The following is a 22,695-nucleotide window of genomic DNA, read 5'->3' as shown; positions in this document are numbered from 1 at the left end:
AACACTGAAGACCAAGGTCACCGTTTTCGTTTATATGATAAGTAACTGTATTGCGTCAGTAAAATAATTGTCAACATTTTGGTGTGTTTTATTTGTGGCAGTATTCTGTATGTGCAAGCAGTGGTCACGAAAGCATCGAGAAACCATCATTGAGCAAAGAATTATTCTAAAGGGGCTTTCTCTACTGTAGCTTTTGTTTTTAGTTCTGAGACCATATAAAGCTTGCACTCCGTTTCACAATCATACGTGGCGCTGGATTAGTTCAAGCTGGAAGGCGTGTGCATGGCATTCGAAACTGCGCTGGAGATTGTGCGTACGACACTGCACGGAGTAAGGAAGCGCGCGTTAGTATGATGGCTCTCCCGATTGACTGACGTCAACTGCGGCTTACAATCCACCGCCTTGGCTTTTGCGAAACAGAGCAGTGTGACGCATTCTGAGCGTGAAAGTGCGCGCGTGCTGGCTGGAACAAGCAGAGAACCAAACAAACTAAATTAAGTTAGATTTGGGGCTTTACGTGCCAAAACCACGATGTGATTATGAGGCATGCCGTAGGCGTAGTTTTGAGCGTCTGACCGGGATCGAACCCGTGACCTCAGCAGCCCGACGCCACAGCCACTGGGCTACCGCGACGGGTAAAAGAGAAACAAAGACGCAAAGAATTTTCCGTTCTCCCTCGAGATAACGCATGCGATAAGGCGCAGTCAACCGCAATATTTTAGGGAATACGAAATCCGAGAAAGGGCTTAATATCTACGCAGCCTCACAACACAGCCTGCAGTACTCGCATTTACAGCCTCTACCAGTATACGTGAACGACATTGTGATGATCGGTTTTACCGACTATACTGTTACGGGCTGCTCGGAAACTGAACGTTTCCAGAGATCCCGTGGTCTGTATACTTTTGTGGTTGACTGTACGTAAGAGAACGTGAGTCATTAGTATGCGTCCTGTTTAACCCTTTCCAGCGCTGAGCCCCAAGATACAGGCAAGGGCAATATGCGCAAGTCGGCAGACTAGCATGCGTTCGAGTGATTGGCATTTCAACCTGTAATAGTGTGGAACGTATGCTGGATTCTTGCAAAGGTGTAAGGTGCCCACCCATGGCGCTTGGCGCTCGTCTAAATAAACGATTGAATTTTGAAAACTGCGCTGGACAAGAGCTCATAAATGGTGCCTGAGCTTTTCAATAATCTTTTACAAGAGGAAGAGCAGAAGCTAAACTATTGCTCTTTTCGATCTGTGGCGACATTGTTTTCCTTTCGTGCAGTGGGCCACTATCCCGGAGTGACTTGCTCATTTTTTTTTTTTTTTGCAATATCTTCGTGGTAAGAAATCGGCAAGCAAGGTCAAACTTACCGAGTGTAGCTGAGTTGACGCCGCACTAGGTGCATTTTGGTAGGAACGGCAGAGTAACTCTGAACTTACCGTTTCATCCATGCCATGTCAAGCATGCAAGCGCTGTGCCCAGGGTGACGGTAATGCCTTGTGTATACGGCCCCTCGTGTTGCCGTTACGAGAAGATAAAACAAGACGAAGAAGAAGCCACAGGAAGATGGACGCTTTAATTTATCAGCAGTCGTAGAATAATGGCAGCCTCAGCCCGAAGCCATGCAACGTTTCGATAAGGATATATCCTCGGCCTGGCGGAGCAAGTACCCCAATCGAAACGTTGGCTACGGGTTGTACGGCTGCACATGTTCGACCGCTGCTGATCATCGCAGGGAGAGCAAATATAACACGGTGCAAATCCGTGACATAAATCGTTTATTATCGTCATGCCTATCAACATGTGTACAGCTCGTGGACAAAGTATTTCGCTTTTACGATATATATATTAGTAGCCGACGTGTTGCGAGCTCTAGCTGCGTGTCACGTCAGGAAAGTGTCGCGCGGTTAACTGCATTTTTTTTTACCTTTTTAATTAGCACTCCTACAAAGCAGTGTATGCTTCGCCGTGGCTGTGTGTCTATGCCTAAAGATGCACGTGTGTTTCCTACGCTTCGCTACACCTGAAACTCAAGCGAGCTTTGCTTCTGGCGCGGCACGTTCTCCTACAACAGTGCCCAAGCAAGAGGGGATGTGTGTTCTGGCTAATTACACAGGGTACGACAGAACCACTCGGCCCTGTCTTTTGAGCGGGAATCGGACTCAAGTGGATCGAAGATTTCCGGGCAATACAGGCGCCTGACGGCTGGAATACACGACGAGGACCGGCGGGACAATGCAAAGCAACTCGAACTTGAGTTTTTACGCACATGTCTCGTAAATTGGGGTTGGCTACGAGCTGCTCATCGTGGGCGCCGCCGAATGGTGGATGCTACTAGCTACCTGTGAAAAGCAGCACTGCCTCGGTTATGACGGACAAGTACATGACAACGTGTGTGTGTGTTGAAACTATGTTGCGTGACTGCTAACAGACTCGAGCCCGCTTCCGTGTCACCTGCGCCGACATGTTCGTGGCTAAGCGGAGCACTTTCTTTTCTGTGTTTAATCAATTACGAACAACCGCCTGCACTGCAACAAAGAAACGCTAGGACTAAGTTCGCGATGGTAACTGCATGCGTTCCGGGTGCGAGATGTTGATGTCGTCATAACATTTCGCGTTCATGGCAGGTAGCTTCGATGCTTCCCTCTATAGCGCATAACCTTCCTATAGGTTTATCCTTTCGTTTACACATGTATATTTTTTATTCAGGTTTATTATGTTGAATGCGTGTTGCAATATTTCGTGCTCTCAAAGACGCAAATGCGGTACCACACTCTTTGCGACTGGTTGTACATGAGCTTAACCTTGAGTGCCTACGATGACAAGCTACACACAGACGTCTAATAATTGGTTCTCCAGAAACAATATCTCCACGAGATATACCGTCAGCTGAACGAGAAATAAGAATTCAGCATCAAGGTTTAAGCACGGCAAAACACCACCACTGCGCCGTACCAGAAAACAGCTTACTACACGCCGTCTAACCAAAATATCCCGGCGGCTCTGTATAATAGGTGCAAACAGGGCTGCCTTCAACGCCACTTTTTTTTCCCCTTCGGTAACTCTCTGCAAACAAATGCATTTCTGTATTGCATATCAAAAGCTTTTGTGCAACAAGTTCCTTTCAAAGCCGTAAACGGTTATAATGTACACCTGGATGAGTGTCCTTTACGACAACGGTGCGTCGGGTGCTGTTCCACTGCTGAAAGCACAAGGCTACACGTCATGACGGCTGACGATGCCCTGGAATCCGAACCTCAACTGCCCACCTATCGTCTAACAGATGCGGTACTAGCTTCCAATGAGGGGCGCGCCTGTTATACGTTTTCCGTCACAACACCAGCTCGTGAGTTACGCACGTCTATAGATATATACATTTCTGCTAAAAGTGGGTTTTTCCCTAGTTGCCTAGATTGATAATAGCCTGCGGAAAGGTACAGGGTGTACGAACACGTGCTCTATAGAAAACTTCGCAACTACACCTCAAGGAATGAAACTTCTGCCCGTGTTTATTTAGAGCTACGGTCACTTACTCATTGTGAACTGAAGGATAAAGCCTCGTAATAACAGCTACCGTATTTACATGTTATAGAGATGGATATATGTATATAGCCTACAAAAGCAAGTGCTGCAACTTTTTGAGCCCTCTCGACGCTCGGGCCCACGAAATGCCGCTGACCGACCAACAAACCACATCGAAGCGAAAGTATAGCGGTGTAGGTATATCCTTCCTCTCTGTTTGTACGCATCCAAAGGCTGGAATGACTCGGATATGGTTGAGTTTAAAGAGCGAGAATAATGGTGCAGAAGGAAGCAGTCGCGTATGCTTGAAGGGAAACGGGAAGCGCAACAAGACACGTCTTGCCTTCGATGGCGGCTGTGTATGGGCCGAGCGAGGCTCGATCGTCACCCATACCGACCCAGTACTTCAGCCAGGCGAGACGTAGAGGAATGGCACAGTACGCATCGTGTTGAAAAGAGAGAGAAAGAGAAGACAAACGAAATCCGAAGAATGCGGGCCACAAGGACCTCTGCAGCACTTCCACGAGGTACATACTAATACGACAAGACACGCAGGAAACATTAGATGATACGAGCACAGTCGCGAAGACGCTGGCTATCCGCTTGTGAGACACGAAGAACCAAATGAGAGAATACGATTAGCATTCGTCGAACATTAGTGCGGATCATGCGACGCAATAGCTGCGATGGGCTACGGGCCAAAAGATACAATAAGTTTCGGAGCTTCAGCAGTACCGGCGGTGTTCCAGCGTACTCCAGCCAGTTGACGTCCGGCTGCAAATACGCAGCTGGGTTCTCAAGGAAACTTTCCTATCCTTCTTTTTATTTTATGTGATGGGTTAACCAGGCGCATTCGTCTCAAGCTTTGTGCCTCACTTTCGCAAGTGTAGGGTGGTCAAAGCGCAAGGTATTTTTACCTCATTTTATGCGCACGTCTGGATCAGCTATTGTGTCCTTATGTGTTTTGTCCTTTGCTACTGCGAGTGAGCACAAGATCTTAAAGCACTTGCATAGTGTGACAAGCTGAGCTAAGGTGATAACAGAACCACCACCGGCTCTCTACGTGCTGTAAGCGATTCCAAAGAGACGCGTCGAAGCATTTAGCCTAGAGTGGTGTCCGACTGCACTTGAGAGTGCGATAGCGAGCACAGTCCTGCCGGAACAGGTCGCTAACCCTGACCACACGATCTTCTACGTGACTGGCTACAAGTTGCTTTCACATGTGGCGCCCTGAAGTCCACTTGTTCAGTTCCACATCGCGCATTGCTACAGACAGCCGTCAGCGACGAACTTTTGCTGCGTGGACCACCAAACGGGAGGTCACGCGAGAGGTGACATGCGTGGCAGAACAGTGTGTCGCACTGCCCTGCATCCCACTGCGTCGAGAAACTAGAAAGAGATAAAAGCGGGGGAAGCCGGCAACGCGAAGGCGGCCCCCCGAGCAAGTAGTAGGGTGCTCCCCCCCCCCCTTTATGTTAGCGGTCCGTCACTGCCGCAACGTCAGCACGCACAAAGAACTTTCGTCGAAGGCGCGCACGCACTGCAAATTTAGCTGTCCTGGCTGAAAGAGTCCCACGAAGACATTGAGAGAGACCCTCCCTCAGAAGGGTCCCATGGTGTGGCTCGTGCTGGTCGTCGGAGGCGGCTGCGGCGGGCCTTCCAGGCTCGCCAGAACCATGGTCGGCTCTGTGTTGCGGCGCCGGATCTTGCTCTTGCTCTTCTTGAGCATCGTGGCCTGCGGGCACCAAGGGGATCGGGAGTGGCGGGGGGTAGAGAAGCAGAGGAACAGGAAAAGAGCGGACAGAAAAATAAAAAAAGAAGAAGAAGAAAGGAACGGAAAAAAAGGAGGAGGATGAGAGAGAAGTCGTTAAAGAAAGGGCGCCAGCCTTCTAGGCGCTAAAGAGTAGCGAGAGAAGAGTGTGCAGAGATGAAGAGGAAGGAAGGCAAAGGGTTTGGGCAGGGTCCGACTGTCGTGTGTGAGTCACTCAATGGTGGTGTGGCTGCGCAAGTGTTTTGTTGTCTACTACAGTCGCGTGTGGAAGTAGCAGATAGCGTTCCGATCGTGTGCAGGCAATAAGGATGCGCCTGCGCGATCGGCCGACGCCATACGACAGAAGCCATACTGTCGTTTTTGCTTCCACCCGTTGGTGGCGACGGTGACGATGACGATGATGGGGTCTTCGAGCACAGGGTCAGTGGTGGCTTATGGATATTCTCTACATGTGCGGAAACGGCGATTATTTTTTCACCTTAGTGTGTTCACTGAATGTGCGAAGTATATATGTTGTAGGTCATAGCAGCGGTAGTTTCGTTTGCACTTGCAAGATAGTTTGGATCAGCCGTATTGTTTTCTTCCTCTTCTGGCAAGAACGAAGAAACTGCATAATGATTACTGATAGCTGCGATCCAACATTTGTTCGCAAACGGTTGTTCGCACATTCGGTTCCTGATTCTGACATCGTAGTGCGCAAGGTATATAAACCTGAAATGCCGTTCGTGCGAGAAATTTATGAAATAAAACGTGAAACCGACATGCCCTGTCGAAAATTGAGTAGAATATGTTCAGCGATGAGAAAAGTCGTCAAGAAAATATAATACCGAAAACAGAACAGAACAATATCCGCTTTCGTCCGCTTATGGATTTTAGCCAGCTAAATACGTCGCATTAAACTTTGTGTCTTTCACGTAAATTTGCGCCACAGAGCAAATCGTTCCTGACTCAAAGGGTTCACCGGCAAGTCGAAGGCACGAAGTAACGGAGAAGACTGCTTGCCATCTTTCGCTGGATTGCGCATGCCAACAGCCCCATTGAATAAATATCACACGTCTCTCCTCGAATGTTTGTCTCTCACACTGTGCCTAATAAACAAACATCGCCTTGCAGCGCGTAATGAGAAGGGAAAAGTGTGGTTCTGCTTCTGTCACAGAAAACTTCAGAATTCAGGCCACTCCAACGAAGAGTGGGCGGATAGGGTAATGTTCAAGGCCGTTCAGAGTTGACCGGGTTTTTCATTTATAAACTATGAAGAAACACGAACACGACAGTAATGTTTTCGAGCAGTATAGCGTTATCGTTTACGCGCAGAAATGTTGGTTATCATGGCAGTGATTCTTATGTCGGTGGTCGCGATGCAATCAATACGTGATCGAGCTTGAAAAAAATTACATTGATACACTGCTTCAAGCAAACTTCTTTGAATATCATTGGCATAGCGCGGTGCGCGGAGTACAAGTGCTGTTATGGAATCGAATGTACGGATGGTCTCGACAGTTTGTGAAGTGCCGGCAAACACACCATGCGGACCGACCAAGAAGAGCAGTCCTGCTCAGGTTGTTACAGCAACCAGTTTTCTTCTACGCCGCAAGATCCACAAAAGTGCCAAAACGGTGACGCTAATGTATGTCCGTGTACGCTTGAACTGCAGTTTCATATCTATATCAGGGGTCAAATTTTGTAACGATCAAATTCGCATTCCGTCATTACTTCCTTTTTTTTTTTTGTTATCTTCGCCCCGAGTGGCCAACCAAGCTGTGATAACGGCAGCTTGACCTCTATCGAGCCAATGAAGCAGAACGACTAGAATGAAATATGAAATGAATCGTTACAAAATATGGCCCCAGATCTGGTTTTAGCAGCGTTAACAGAAATCCCGGTCAACCCTGAACGCGCCTCCTAGAAGAAGGTGCTGTTGGATGAAAACCGTACCTGTGCGTTCCTCGTTGTCTGACGTTGCAAACGCATCATACAGTGGAAACAAATGAGCAGCCGTACGAGGATAACGGTAAGACAGAGATAGCGGGGACCGGGAGGTGTAAGATGCAGGGCCAACGTAAGACTCGTGAGAAAGAACGGAGTGGCAACACAGGAGAGCAGTCATTCACGTCGCACGTGAGTGCATGGAGGAGGTGCAAACTGTGCAATCGACTACAGCCAGCTGCGTGGGCAGGTTCATGACCTCGAGCTGCTTAGCAGGGCATGCGGGCGTGCCTGGTGCAAATGAGCTTAGGTGTACGCGTGGCAGTCTTTTAAAGGAACGGTGGCACATATTTTGGCAGGGATTGGAAGGGCGTACCAGAAAAACTGGCACATTACATATCTTGTAGAATGTAGAATGTCTGTTCTTTCAGGTTACCGCATGCATAAAAGCGATGTTGTCTTCTCATCAGACGAGGGCACATCGGGCCTACGTGGTATGGAAAGTAGGTTTGAGAGGCGTTCCTTTTAGCATATACATCTGTTGAGAAGCCATCGGGTGGTCAGGTTCGGCCTGATGCAGCGAGTAATCGCGTTCTACTGGCCTTTCGAGTTCACAGATTCCAGTCATAAATTCGATCACGCGCCGAAAGTGACAAATAGCGAGTGCTGGTTCACTGTCGCAACAGCATCTACTTTTCTTTTTTTGTTGCTGCTCCTTTGTTATGTGTTTCTGAGCTGTTAAGCAGTAGAGTGCCTGTCACTTGCTTTGCGAAAAACAAGTGCTCACTCTCTCTCCGTCCCGCACACCTCCAATACGAAGAAAGATAAGGCAAGTGTTTCATAGTGTCTCTTATATGCCTTGAGAAACTATACCACGACGCAGCACGATATGATGGAGCCGCACAGCCACGTGTTTTAGGCACTTTCAATATCCAACCCGCAGCAAGGCTTTGTTCACGCTGCGTTCACCTCGTAAGACCGTTATACGGGATTTGAAGGGCATTCTGTTCGTCATCAGAGGCGAATTCGTTGTGGTAATCGCTGGCTTTCATTATTTCTCAGCGCTACCCCGGCAATCCGTCGTGCATGGGCGCTAAAGCACGTGTAGCGATCTAATAAAAGCTTATAACGATAAGATGTAAGAATTGTGACTGGTGCTTCGACGCTGTACCAACCGCAAAGCCTAGACACTGTTTCTGCATTACTGTTTTGCGGTTCCCGCTCGCGCCGACCGTTTGTGCCTTCATTGTAGCATCCTAATGCTTTCACTATGCTTGCGATCGATTCAAGTATGTCGGCGCTAATGTGCTGGTCATTGTGCTCTGCTTGTTTTGTTTTCTTCTATACCAATGTCATTTATATTTCTCCATGTGACAAGCAAACTTTGTGGAAGATCCGGTGGAAGCAGTCGCCAACGCTTCCAATGCCATGCAATTATTGAATCCAGCAGTCTGCAGTGCCACAGAGATGGACTGCAAGACCTGGCGAGAACAGTCTTCGAACAAATTTGAGCGCTCGTGCTCGCCAAACGTAAGTACCTGTTATGTCGGTGTACCCCTGGCGTTACTGTACTAAGAGGCCAGGAGAATCAAATTGAGTGACGCTAAAAAAAAAAAAAAAAAAAAACATTGGTTGGAACACTACGGCTCAACGGCTTTCGCTGAGAAATCTGCTTATAACGCAGAGTGCTTGCTCTTGAACTTATACTTGAACAATATAGCACCTCTTCGTGCGCATGTGCTAGTGTTTTTATTGCACGTAGTTATGAACGCTTATTATGCATTACGCGTGTGCCTCTGTAGTGTGCACGTGTCAAACCAGGGAAGTAGTAGCGTCGCTTTCCTAAATGTGCATTGGGGCAGCCGATTCTCAATGTCGCCTAGAAGAACTTGTTGCTCGGAGAGCTGGTACATCTTAACCGCAGCCTGAAGGGCACAAAATACGTGCACGCAACGTACAGCCGCCTGTTCGTCTGTCCGTCATTCTTCTTTCGCTGTTACATTGCGCCCGTGTGCTTTGTGCCCTTCAGGCTGTCGCTACAATGTCACCTGTCTTGCCATTTGTCTGCAGTCTTTTAAAACAGCGACGACAAACACATGCCGAGCGGACAGCGCTCGACGCGACGCTTGCCTTGGCGCTACACGGAGCCTTCACTCCAGAAGGCGGTTTCGTGTACGAGCGCAGGCGCACATAAACGACGACACGTACAACTTACAGCGCAGAGCTTTAATCTTTTTTTTTCCCTTTTTTTATTCGAGAAGATAGCAACCAAATCTCTCTTACGCACACTACAAGTAGAACCTTCGTATGGACACTCGAGCATGAGAAGGAAAACGGAAAATCAGAATAACACATACTATACAATTTGCACCGAAACATAGTCTTGTATGCCGGGATTTCCATTAAGGGTGCGTCCGCGATGGACCGGCGCTAAAGAGGCCTCGCTTTGAAACATAGCTACTTGCCACTGACCGCGTTTAAACTGCAGTAATGTATGTATACCTACGGCGTGAAGAACTCTACTTCGTACTTTCTCGTTTTAAAACGATCCGCGCGCAAGGTGCACTCGACCCGGGCGTGAAAATGCAACCACCGACCGTCGTTGAAGAGAGTGATTAAATCACAAAGACTGACTGCCTCTGCACGTGACACACATTTTTTTTTCCTCTCTCTCTCGCTATCTCTCTCCACAGCGCGGTACATCGCGTTCCCGCATTACCTGTATTATCTGTAGTAGTGTTGGAACATCAATTATCAAGTATATATATTCACATTGTGCATTGCACATGACTGCCTATAACGTGACGCCTGGCGAGACTATAGGAAAGAGACTCTACAAAGCATATAAACCTAGAGCCAGAAGGAATGGTGTGTGTGGCGCGACGGGCGACTTTTCCTCTTTTTTTTTAATTCATTTTTTTTTCTCTCTCTCCTGCGTCGCGTTCGCCGTCACCGTTTTCGTCGTCTTCGTCAGGTGCACAAGATCCAAACTCGATATAGATAAGAAAACACCCTAGCTATACAAATAAGTAGTGTTGTTTTATGTATAGACCGCTATATACAGGCCCCTTCGTTCGGGTGATATACACACGCACACGCTCGCAATAGTAGCACACGCACGCACGCACGCATGCATGCACTTCCCGCAGATAGAGAGATACAGGAAAGGGAAATGGAGGGGGGGGGGAATAAAGAACAAGATGGCCGCCACACTCACACAGGCACACACCGCACTGTCGCGACGCCGCTGTCGCGCGCGCTACGTGAAAGGCATTCACACGTGGTGCCCCGAACGCAAAAGGGAAGAAAGAATGAATGAAAGAAAGAAAGAAGAAAAGAAAGCATCGCGGAGGAGCGGCGCCAACGAAAGACGAGCTGAATCCGAAACGTCTGTACAAAGAAGCGCTTCCGTTTGGGCGCATTAAGTCGTGGGCGAAATGCTCGTCCCCAAGACGCTTCCTTCTTTCGTCTAATATGGCTTCCCCACGCAAGAAATAGGCTTAGCTATACCGTGAATCAAAATGCCGTAAAATCAAGCGTACAGTGCGACAACCGAATGCGAGGAGCGATATCCTGAGGTCACGAGACGAGAAAAAAAATTATCTCTAGTATGACAAAAAAGAAAAACAGGAGAACGATTTTCAGTCATGTACAAGAAAAAGGCACTTAAGCTTAAGCCTTAAAAGTTTTTTTTTTTTTTTTTGCTACGTGAGTACAATAGGAGAAGCAAATTTGATGGGCATAAATCCGGAACGAAACGGTGTATCATATTGTACGGCATTTCACGGCAAACGTCTCAGAACAGCTGAAGACCGACGCATCATCTCGTGGAAGTGGACGCTCGGTTAACTGGATGCAGATAAGTCGTTAAAGAAAGTCCACCCTGGGGTTCGACGTGCTCAACACAAGGCGGCGTCCTAAGCATAAATGCGCATGCTACAAAGCTGTGTTCCTTCTTCGCGCGACGAAATCAAAGCACTTCCGTCTCGTGACTTGTTTACCGCGGCGAATGCGGCGATACAGCAGTGATACAGATTGAAGCGATTCTTCTCCAATGCCTCACTAAACTCCGGCTCGTGATTCGTGCATCATGCTGTAACCCCGCTTAGAACGTAGGCCAGCGGGTAGCCTGTTTCCTGCTTTTTCTAGCCGTGGTTATTCGGGCCGACTTTAAGGAACCGCATATTTCAATTGCTTCTTTCTCGAATAGCATACGAAGATCTGGTAACTCTTTCTTCTGCTTCCTCCTCTTTTTCACTGTTATGACGTTACTCGCCTGGTACTCTAGCGCGATGGGCATAGCAAGGCAGTCTTTCGATGTCTTGTTTAATTTTCTTTTTGCCTTTATTTCAAATCGGCACAATTTCCGGCGCGAGAGGCGGCACGGAGGCGTACTAGTGAGCGCGAAAATGAACCGCGCAACGGTTGTTTTTCTCAAGTCAACGTCGAAAAGCCGCGTATATACCAGCCGGCGGAGCGCTATAGTTGTCCTCGTACGATGCCGTCAGTGGAGTCGAGACCTAAACATATTCCAGCAATTTGGGCGCACCGAGGGGCCCAGCGTGTGCGGGTATAGCAACAATTTCTCCCACGATCATGACCGAGCTTGTTTCTTAAACGCCACTTTCACGGAGCGGCGAAGGAAGCGTCGAGCTACCACGCGTTGTTCCATTCTGGAAGCCAAGCAGGCAGGCACTACGAACAAAAAAAAAATTATTTCCTAGCAAAAAAGCATCTTGAGAAAAAAAAAGAAGAAAGTCGGTTAATTTACATTACAGTTTCAAAACAAGTTCGGCCTTTGATCTCAACAACCCTTCCGCGCTTTTGTACCCTGATGAACTGACCATTCAATGAAAATCTTGGAGCTTCCTAAGGCCGATGAAGAAGAAGACAAAGTTGACTCGAATGTTTTCCTTGCATTTATAGTCAGAACTAAAGCTCTTCTGATTTTATCCGGCGCTTGGCTGATCCCCTATGGTGGGTGTCTGCCATCAGTAAAAGGAAACCAAATTGGACTAAATCAACCATTCAAAGAGACGAATGTGGCTAGCGTGATCTTGTCAACGAGACAACTGTGAGTTGAGTACACCACGAAACGATTAAACGTTTTACGTCTCAGGTCTACCTCTAAGCGACAGGTATAAATAGCATCAACGATACAGTGCCACACACTTAAACAGGGATATTTCAGCTCATCCTATTCGAACAACTAATTCCCCACAAGTGTAAACCTGCCGTTGAAGCTGACCGCGCTTTTTGAACATTCACTCTCGTGTTATTCTTTATTTTTTTATGAATTTGGTTCGGCAAAACAGGGGTCACTCCCTTAGTTAAGCTGGCCTCACATTCTTGCGGCATTTATACTAATAAACAGCGCGTGAAGTTTCGCTTCCTGCAGGTGGCCCACCTCAAGACTCGCAGTTACGAGCGCTTCTATGTGCTGTTGAGTTAGATTGAGTAAAGCGTCGCAAGGCAAGAATTTTGTGTCGGTCAATTAAAAAGAAAGCATAACTCAAGGAAGTCTCACGGTTGCACACACAGTCAGCACGTATGTACAAAAGGAATTTCGCTACTAAAGCACTAAATATTGAGTTCATTGTTTCTCTCTGTTTCCCACGCTATCGTTTATGGAATCGGTAAGGAAATCTCGAGAGTTCCGAAGAAACAGTGCGAAAGGCAAGTGAAATTGCTTGACTGGCAATACGCTAACGTTTCAGTGGGGTTAAGGAAACGCAACGTAAACATTGTCTGAATGTCTAGAAGCCGTCCACAGTTGCCGTCATGGAAAGGCTAGTGCTTATGTGTGTCGCTCTCCTAACCGGAGGAAGCATGTAGGCAGCGATTAAAAAAAAACAGCAACTACATTGACAGGGACGAATACCGAACGCTAACGAAAGTGTAGTTCTGGGCAAAGTAACACCGACAATCTACAGCGCTCGCAAAATGATTCCCGTCGCACAATACGGCGTAGCTACGTAGGGATGATAGGCGCGGGCCATTCAAAACTACTCGAAAGACTATTTCAGGCCAGTTAGGCTCGCTTTATTTGCAACGTAACATCACCGGTTGATTCGCGTCACACACGCACCTGAAACAACGTTAGCACTCGTATGTTTGCATAATCGATTATTAACGTATTCCTATAGAAAAGAAAAAGATACAGTAAACGGTCGAGTCGTCACGAGTCTATACAGATTATACAGACCGCGCCGTTTTCCATTCGCTCACTCTATTATACTTCACCACCTGCGCTGAATTGTGGCGCGCCTACGTTGCTGCAACGAGGAAATGCATGTGATCAACCGCACTCGTGATACGGTGCTGGGGCACGTACAATTTCAAAAACGCAGTGTCGTACTCTACATAGGGGACGCGCAATGTACAAGCTTCGACCTCAAAAGGGGTGCGGCGAATGATCGTGGACAATAACGCGCGCATGCTCGCGCAGCACCTGAAAAAACGCAAGGCCCGTGTGTGACAGTGTCAGTGTCCACCGTGTAAAATGCGTTTGACGTCTTCGCTGTTCTCGTTTCACTGAGAGTTGTCCCTCGTACTCTCCCTCTTTATTTATATTATGTATATAACGCATTTTATACTGCTCAGTTTCTCTACGCTCTTTATACGGGGCGTTTCTTTGGTGGCACGAAGTTCCACTCGAAGAAATATGCACTGGATTAGATTCACATAGCGGTACAGCAGACTGCATAATGAGACCCCCCCAGTTAACTTCTTTACTTATTAATGATCACTCCGAAAGTACTAGAGCAAGGCGCCTTCTTCAGCACAGCTGTGAATGACTACGTCTTATCTTTGAATGATAAACTAGGCGCTCGGCTGAGGGTATTGCCTCTTGACAGCAAGGCTGACTAATTTGAGTAATCTGAAATGTCGGCTTGCAAAGCTTAACGCCCCGCTGATCTCCCTTTTTTTTTTTTTTTTTTTTTTTTTTTGAGGTGCTGGTTCTAACGACTCAACAGCGGAGACCAACCTATTTCGATCGAAAACTACTATTTTACTCTAACGCAGCCGTTGGAAACGCCCTGTATAAAGTATCTACTGCTGTACTAGGTACGTAACTAGTACTAGCGTCACTAGAAGGTAAAATACAGTGCCAGCCGTTTGAATGAAAGGAAGGTGGTGACGACAAAACCAGCAGCCTCGACTCGGGAACCATGGCAATTAACCACCTGCCCTAGTGGACACCCAAGGCGAGTGCGTGCCAACCAATGCTTCGCAGGGACTGGTCGTTCGACCACTCGCGACAATGATCGATTGGCTTCGTCACCGGCGAAGAACAACGCATGCAACGAGTGAAGACTGAAGTGTGTACAACCTTGTAGTTTTTATACTATTATATCAGAAACCATCGGAAAGCTATGTTCTGTCACTAAACGTGTGTCAACCACACACTGAACCACATAGAATCCAGAAATCCAGCCGCCTACCCACTACTAAGCACTTCAGCTTCGCGACGTGTTCGAAACAAGAAATGGAACGGTTCATGTTTTCTTCTTCTTCGTGTCTCTCACCACTTCCTTGTACTTTAATAATTCGCCCTGTTCGCTAATCAGTCGCCTTCCTTCAAGTGTCTGGCAGCAAACTCGGACAGAAAGTAATTCTGCAGCATAACCGCCACCTCGTGTTCTCGTAAAGAAAAGAACAAACGTATGCAGCACAGAAATAAGTATATATGCTCATACTAATATAGGTGATTCGTCCGGTTGGTCGGGGATTTCCTCAGGGGCTCAGAAATCCGCGCTTAGGATCGGTACGTCGCGCTTTCTGCAGCCCAAGTTGTTGAGGAAGTAAAGAAAGGTGTCCGAATAGTAAGGCTGGCGGAAACTGGCTAGGCCGTCGTATCGCACGGTTTAGATTCTCACGACCGGACGAGCGAGCCGAGATTGCTTGCAAAGCAAGGATCGCCCGCAGGCAAAGCACGCGACGCTTACTTAACTTAGCACCTGAGGACACGTAGTGATGTTCCTTTCGGGCAGGCCTTCTAAAGCCTTGCGGCTATCTAAAGTGAGCAGTTTAATTGGGAGCTACAACCCACTCTCCTTGACTGTTCAGCGCTTAGCAGCCATACTTGCGCGACTGCTACCTGCAAGCACGAACAAAACAAACAAAAAAGACATTAAAGTGACGCCGTTGTTATGGTGCTGTTTCCGGGTTATTTGTTCAGCCCATGACGACGCATTCCGTGAGAAGTCGTAGCTTGCCCTACGGTCAACTGAGGCTGCAGCTTCGTCTAAATGCTCAGACTGCTCGTCAGTGCGGGAAATAGTGGTTCTTCGATCCGTATGGTTAAGTACAAAAAAAAAAAAAAGAACAACTGCGGATGTCAAAATCACTATGGGGATTCGATAACTTGCTTGTTGTGCGGGGCCTGAATAAGATGGGTATACCTTCGAACGGCCGAGGCTTTCTACGCCAAGTGTCGCAATAGGAACAGGCCTAAATTTGTCGACGCTGCAGAGACGCTACGCCAGCTACGCAGCGTTGCGCACACTCACACACACACACGCACACAGTCACACATATTGCGCCGCGCCCTAAAGAACAACAGTGCGCACGCACGGTCGCGCCCCCCCTTCCTGCGAAGAAGAGGGGGCGCAGCTGTGGCCCAATAAACAGCGGGGCGTTCTCAGTGCAAAACCGTAGGTTTTCGGGAGCCGAGAGAGAAAGGCGCTTGTGCGGCGGCCGCCTGTACAAGAAACCGAGACAGGTTCCAGCAAGCCTGCGTTGTCATCGTAGTGAGTGTGGGCTGCGGGCGGGGTTCCACGGGATGTTCGAGGAGACTGAACTCGTCGTCGTACAAACAATGCCAAGAATAGACCGAGAAGTAAGTAACAGCGTAACAGATTCGAGAGAGAAGTGAGCGTCCCTGCTCCCGTCTCGTGTGCGAGCTCAGCGACGGAGAAGCGCACGGCCGTCCCCGCGCGCAGGGGGTCAAAGCGAAGCAGCATCGGCAGGAGCTCGACATAGGCCGGTAGTCGGTCGGCGGCGGCGAAACGGCGTCAGCGGGTCCCGTGCATCGTGTCCCTACCCCTTCACAACCTCGGCCACCCCTTCCCGCACTGTCGCCGTCCGGAGGGAGAGATGTAGCAAGAGTCCGGCGGCGCGGAGCCAACTGAGCGAAAGAGAGCAGTCCTCAGCCGTCGTCGCGCGGAGGGCGGCGCTGTTCGCCCGGTCCGAGCAGGTATGCGGCGCCGCAGCAGCAGGCGTGCAGGAACGCCAGCACCACACCGTGGGCGACCGGGTTCGCGCCGCGCCGGCGCCGATGCCTTCGGCCGCTGGCTTCTCCGCGGCGGGATCGCCCCCACTGCTGGCTCGGCGGCGGCAGTGCGGCGGCGGTCGTCGCCGCGTCGGTGGTGGCCGTCGTGTTGTGCCGGGGCCGCTGCCCGCCTCGTCAGTCTTCGGAGGACTTCTCGCCGCTCGACGAGGCCAGCATGGGCTCCGTGTTGCGTCGCTTCATCTTGCTTTTCCTGAGCATGGTGGCCTGACGACGGCGACGTTACGCGATTGTGTGTGTGTTATGTTATTTTTTTTAATGTTTTTGTTGTTGCAACGTGTGCGTCGCCGCGACCGCGTTTACGCCAATTCGTGGTCGTTGTGTTTTGCGCACGGCAAAGAGCGCGGGATGCGCATTTTGATTCAGAGATTCGAATCCCAACGCAGCGTGGACGGTAAGAGGAGACGACGAGGGCGAGAAATGGGGGTAGGGTAAAAAAAGGTGGGCGGAACGGCGAGCCGTGGTAGTGAGAAACAAGGAGGTGGAGGAGAAGCGGGTCGGGAGGAGAAAAGGGGAAGGAAAGAACAGTGAGTGAGAGGGTTTCGAGTACGGCCCTTTGGCGGCAAGGCGGCAAGCAAAAAGTGTACAAGTGCTTCGGCTACAGCGGTGGCACATAATCAAGCAGAAAGAAAAAGGGAAAAAAATGCAAAGTACCACATACTGTATCCTTGCCTCGTTTTTCACCGGGGTTTGGCAGATATAGGAATTCTGCGAACTTCAGAAAGCTATGCGAAAGTTATCTACGTCCGCGCCTTGCAACGTCCACAGACATCCGATTCCTGACTGTCAGGTACTGCTTCAGACTGTAATGCAAGTGTTCTGTACGAAGCTCGGCTAACAGTGCAACCACAAAATCGTATAATCATAATTTCGTTCTGGCTGTCGCTGCAACAATAAAGTCGCGGCGCTCAGAATACATTGCGGCCACAGCAAAGAGATCGGCAAACGCTGGGCGCTTACACGCCACGTCTCCACAGCATGGTAACCCACTTTACGAATAATGTTCCAGCTCTCCAATGGCTCTAAATAAGCAGTGCGAAGCCACCTGTACTGAAATTCAACCTGAGGCGAGGACGCAGAAGCAAACATTGTGGGCGCTAAACCTTGTTATGTTCAGCAGCGGCGGCGGCAGCACAGGTCTTATATTCAGCTAATTTTCCACTTGTAATTATGGTTAGAGCAAAGGCAACACGAAGTATAGTTTTGCCACGTTCTACTGCACTCTTACCATGTTATTTAACAATAATTACAGCATAACTTTCAAGTGAATGTTATTCTTAGTTCGTCGAGACTTTCAGCTATATGTTATGTCTATTTCTTGCCCTGATGCTAATTATACAATTATGTTATCGCAAGAATTGCAATTAATTGTTCGAGTCTGGTACTGCGAGCATTCGTAACGTGTCGACTCGTGCGCTGCCTTTTCTGGCAAGAGTGACAAAACACCAGCACGTTTTCGGGACCTTGGAAGGGTGTGTATGCAGTTAAGAGTGGAAATTAAGAAAATCTTGAATGAGAACGAAAAAGGGACATACTGACTTCGGGAACATTCACGACACATGCTCACCGTGTTTCTCAGGGAAGCATACAGAGGATGTGCAAGGCAGGCAAGGATTCAATCAACCATTCGAATAACGCACCAAACCAAAAACATAATTTAATCAACGGCAGCTGTGTCGAAATTCTAAAGCCTTAGTACACCCTTTCTACTTTGCAGCAAGATCCTATTGACGGATCATAAAGGCGCTTTTTTTTTTTTAAGCCAGCGATTCTGCCATCGATTGGTGCCGTTTGGTTTTGGCTTTTTTTAGTAGTAGAGTCATGTGCTTTCTCCCAAAGCAGATAGATAAAACTCGTTACGATAAGCATAATAAATTTACACAAAATGTTCCGAGTTTCACAGTGTGGGCCAAGCCATCCCTACATTAGTTAGCCGCAAGATTTACTAGGTCGGCATGTTATCGTTGCACTCACCCACCTCCCGTGATAAATTACAGCAAAACATGTTCGACAATATTGCTTACTTCGAGAGTGTTCCACGGCTGCTAATATTCCTACGTGATAACGAATGCCCCGGAGCGTATTCGGCAATATCGATAGCGCCCGCATTGAGCGGCTGTCTGCGATGTCACGCAAGCACGCACAGTTACGACGAAGTGTCAGCAAATGTCGAGGCCTGCATGAGGGCAGCCTTACCTGGAGTCGGGTACGTTTGAATGCGACGTGATTTAGAATCGCTGCGAGGCGGTCAGCTGCGAAATTCGCGGCCGCTGGACAGTATTTCGACGCCCTATTTCCCAAGGGCACGCTTTTCCGAGCTGCGAAGGGCATTGCGAGCTGAGCATATCCGTGGAACAGTCTCGAGTCTGCACAGACCACCGCGGCGCTTACCTTCAAGGCCGATCTGAGCACGACGACTTCGCCAGGCGCCTGGATCCAAGGCTCGCCGTCGACTTGAACGGGCATTTCTGTGTGTAGCCTTATCCGCAACTGGAAGGCGACATCGCAGAAACAGAGTTGTCATTTGATCGCACCGTCCGAGCAAGGGGTGTAAGCATGCAATTAAAGAAAAACCCTGCGAGTTCTGGAACTTGTTTTGTAACCAAACGATAATCCTCATCTGTCTTCCGCGTACTTTCATTCTTTAGCACTGCGTTAATCTCCTGCCATGTATATAAACGCTGACGTGCGCACGCTGTTTACAAGCAAGATAAACTACGAATATTGTTTGGGACGAGATAAGCTCCAAAAAGCGTAAAATTTTTTGGAGCGAGTACTCTAAGCACGTGACGTATTAGATGCCGGTTACACTTTCTTGAGGATTAACCTTTTAACACGGCTGAGAATTTATTACGGATAACACCAAGCCACGAAATAGAGCTACCTTCTCGATCTGAGCGCAACATTTCTTGGTAATTTAATGGAAGACTGTTTAAAATCTTCTATGAGTCAACAGAGGCGTAATATGAAGTTTCTTGCGCTAATAAGGCTCGTAGGACAGCAACGGAGACAAACAAAACGCTACTGTCAACTAAATTTTACTTCCGGAAGCGCCTCGGATAATTACATTGCTGGTGCACGAGCACTAAATCCTCGGGTGTTTACTCCTCCGTACCAAGGACGAATTCATTGCCGCTTAAAAATATGGATGGAACGTTGATAACGCCCGCTTTATCAGCCTTCCCTCTATTCTTTCTCCGTGGTTTTTATCAGCGGTCCTGCGCCGGGTAGCCTTATTTTTCGCTTCACTGAGCAGTCATTAGCAGGAACCTAAAGTTTTGACGTGCACCTTTGTTCGTCGTTAGACTTTCACGTGTACAAGAGCTTTTTTTTTTTTTTCACCATACACGGAGCAGCGCAGGTGGGCATTCGAGTCACACAAAGACGTGTGCCTTAAGGCACGAATTCTACCGCCCGCTGACTGCGCGTAATCTTGTGAGATTGTCATGCGTAAACAACTAAAGGCTTAATAATAAGGTAATTGCAAGGTCATAGACTATAATGTGAATACGAGAGAACAGACAGGACGACAAGCAGCCACATCCTGTACGACACGTGCAAGTCTAATAATTATCATGTAGAACGCAGAAATACTAACGTAACGTTACCACCATGTAACACTGCAATAAAGCTAAATTCGGAGTATAGTTCCTAACCTAGGCGGGAACTATATGCTAAGGAAATCTTTGACATCGCGTAATTCCGCACGAATTTTGTACAGCAAACAAGACATGCAGCGTAAATGTGCGTATGTTCTGTGTCGACCATTCGATCACTATTTACGTGGTTACGCTACGCTGTGGTGTTATTTTACACGCAGTCGTGCGTACATGTCGTTCTCTGCGCATTTAAATCTCGTTAGGAATTGTTCATAACGTTGCCTTCTCCACAATAAGAGATATTATGAGGAGAAGCCAACCTCTTTAGTAACCTTTGTTTATTTATTTTTTTCTCCCTCTGTGTCGCGCATACTCGTGCATGCGTGTAACCCAGAACGTTACGGTGATAACAATAATCGCAGGGAAGGCGGCGCTGTGCATGCCTAACGCTGACGATGATTTCAACGCCTATTATGAGGGTAGTCATGTGACGAACAGGGAGCACTGAAGACGCGGCAGGCGGACAGAACTCATGCAGTGTATCAAGAAGAACGAGATGCTTATCAAAAGCACAAAAACGAATATTAGTCACCTCGAGATAAACTCAAGGATGTCAAATATTAGACAGAGACATTGGGAAGAAGCACTACGGTAGGGCGTCCGACGCGTTTTGAGCGACTTTGCGTTTACAAGCCCACTACAGCACACGGTTTTGTATGACGCCGTATGTATTTTGCACTGCTCAATGCTGCTGCTTTAATATGTACTCTGGACTTCCCACATCTGTTATGGACACCTGTACGAGTACCGAAGGTACACTGTCAATGTCCAGCCATCCGTGTTCCGGCGCCTACTTGCGGATGTAAGGTCACTGTTAAATATAACTCATTCAATTGGCAGCTGAATTGCCAATTAAATGAGTTAAACGACAATGAGTTTCACGCCTCAACGTGAGTGAGGCTGCCTTAAAACCTGTACGAGCCGGAGTAAGCGCAACAAAGGTAGCGCTCAACAACAGCTGAACCGGCACGTGTGACACCGCTGATTGATTGCTGACGTGGCCCTCTGGCGTCGTGGAAAGAAAGAATTTGCGAGGAAGCCTGGTCCCCGAGATCGGGCGGCGCAGCGCGCGCTGCTCGATCTCGGAGGCTATAGAAGAGAAAAGTGATGCTACTCACGTGTCCCCCCTGCGCGATGCGGATGGCGCTGCGCAGCCCGCTCTGAATCTGGCCCATGTGGACGACTCCCGTAACGCCAACGACCTCGAGCATACCGTCGTAGTGCGTCGGTTTCGAGAACATGTCCTCCTTCTCGGGCCCCCAGGGGTTAGCACCGGAACCCCAACTGCGACGACACCAGATGGCGCTTACATTGCAGGGTCTCGCACGTTGAAGAATGGGAAAAGCATGACCTTCCTCGCACGAGCTGCCAACCCTTTTTCAAAGGGGATGCGTTTGAAGCATTGACCAAAATCTTTAGCCTGATAAATTGGAAAGTTTTAATCGAATAATTAATCAATTAAAAGGATTTTTGGAAGTACGTAAACATGAGTTAAATGATCAACGAAACAAGTCATCTGTGTCCATTCACTTATTCATTCATTCTTTTGTTCATTCATTCATTCCAGTTCTGTTATTAATACTGTGAGCCCTCTTTCAGGCTATTACAGAAGTGGATGCAAATGGTTCTTAAAGTACAATCAATATTCATGCTGGAGTGAAACGGTTTCTCAATAACCAAAGGAATACAAACTAGTAATCTACGTTCGTTCGTTCGTTCGTTCGTTCGTTCGTTCGTTCGTTCGTTCGTTCGTTCGTTCGTTCGTTCGTTCGTTCGTTCGTTCGTTCGTTCGTTCGTTCGTTCGCTCGCTCGTTCGCTCGCTCGCTCGTTCGTTCGTTCGTTCGTTCGTTCGTTCGTTCGTTCGTTCGTTCGTTCGTTCGTTCGTTCGTTCGTTCGTTCCATTTCATTTATTAATTTGTCAGCTCTAATTCGGGTTATTATAAGGGTGGATGCAAACAGCTCTTAAAGTACAATAAGTATTCTTGCAGGAGTGAAACGATATTTGCTCAATAACAAGAAAGGAGGCACAACGTATGCATAAAAGCTAGAAAGCTAATTAGCGGTCGTAGCGGACCAAGGGTCAGAGAATATTAAAGTGCTGATGTTATACGTACTAGAATAAAAAAATCGAGTAAGGTGAGGTAACCACACCATATGGCAACACGTCCCAATGTACAATTACTTTAGGAAAAGGCAATTCTTAAAGCAGCCAGAGGGAGGGAAGAAATCGACGTTTTATGGTGGTGGCGACGTCCGCAAATACTACAGGAGAAAACAGATCACGCTATATCAATCGGCAGTTGCATGTCAGCAACACTAGGCGTGAGTGGCCATATCAAGCATGTCAAAGTCACTCGCACTCAATCAAAGGCTCAGCTGCGTAGGCAAAGAACTTTGTCAACGTACCCTAGAAGTCTAGATCATTCATTTGCTTATTAACAATCATACCAGCTGCGCTGAAGAGGTGCTCGCACGGTTGGCTTTTATGCCGAGAGACCTACAGGCGCCGTCTGAGACGGAACACTAAAGCTCGAT

General features: G+C 48.1%; 1 protein-coding gene across 2 annotated transcripts in view; it reads right to left on the bottom strand.

Moving 5' to 3' along the window:
• Positions 1 to 1,547: 1,547 nt before the first annotated feature.
• Positions 1,548 to 22,695, bottom strand: part of LOC142585704 (diacylglycerol kinase theta) — a 67,156-nt gene continuing 46,008 nt past the window's right edge. The window contains exons 18-20 of one of the 2 annotated variants that reach the window (XM_075696669.1): positions 21,279 to 21,444; positions 18,893 to 18,991; positions 1,548 to 5,247 (exon numbers count right to left, since the gene is read on the bottom strand). In XM_075696669.1, the coding sequence (XP_075552784.1) occupies positions 5,113 to 5,247; positions 18,893 to 18,991; positions 21,279 to 21,444 (400 nt within the window). In that variant the 3' untranslated portion in view covers positions 1,548 to 5,112. Of the gene's footprint in view, positions 5,248 to 9,414; positions 16,709 to 18,892; positions 18,992 to 21,278; positions 21,445 to 22,695 lie in introns of those variants that run through there. The other variant, XM_075696670.1, reaches the window with a different exon arrangement.

This window comes from Dermacentor variabilis, chromosome 6 (assembly GCF_050947875.1).
Source record: "Dermacentor variabilis isolate Ectoservices chromosome 6, ASM5094787v1, whole genome shotgun sequence".
Taxonomy (NCBI): Eukaryota; Metazoa; Arthropoda; class Arachnida; order Ixodida; family Ixodidae; genus Dermacentor; species Dermacentor variabilis.
Note: the sequence above shows the minus strand (reverse complement) of the source record. Positions and strands in the feature narration are given on the sequence as shown.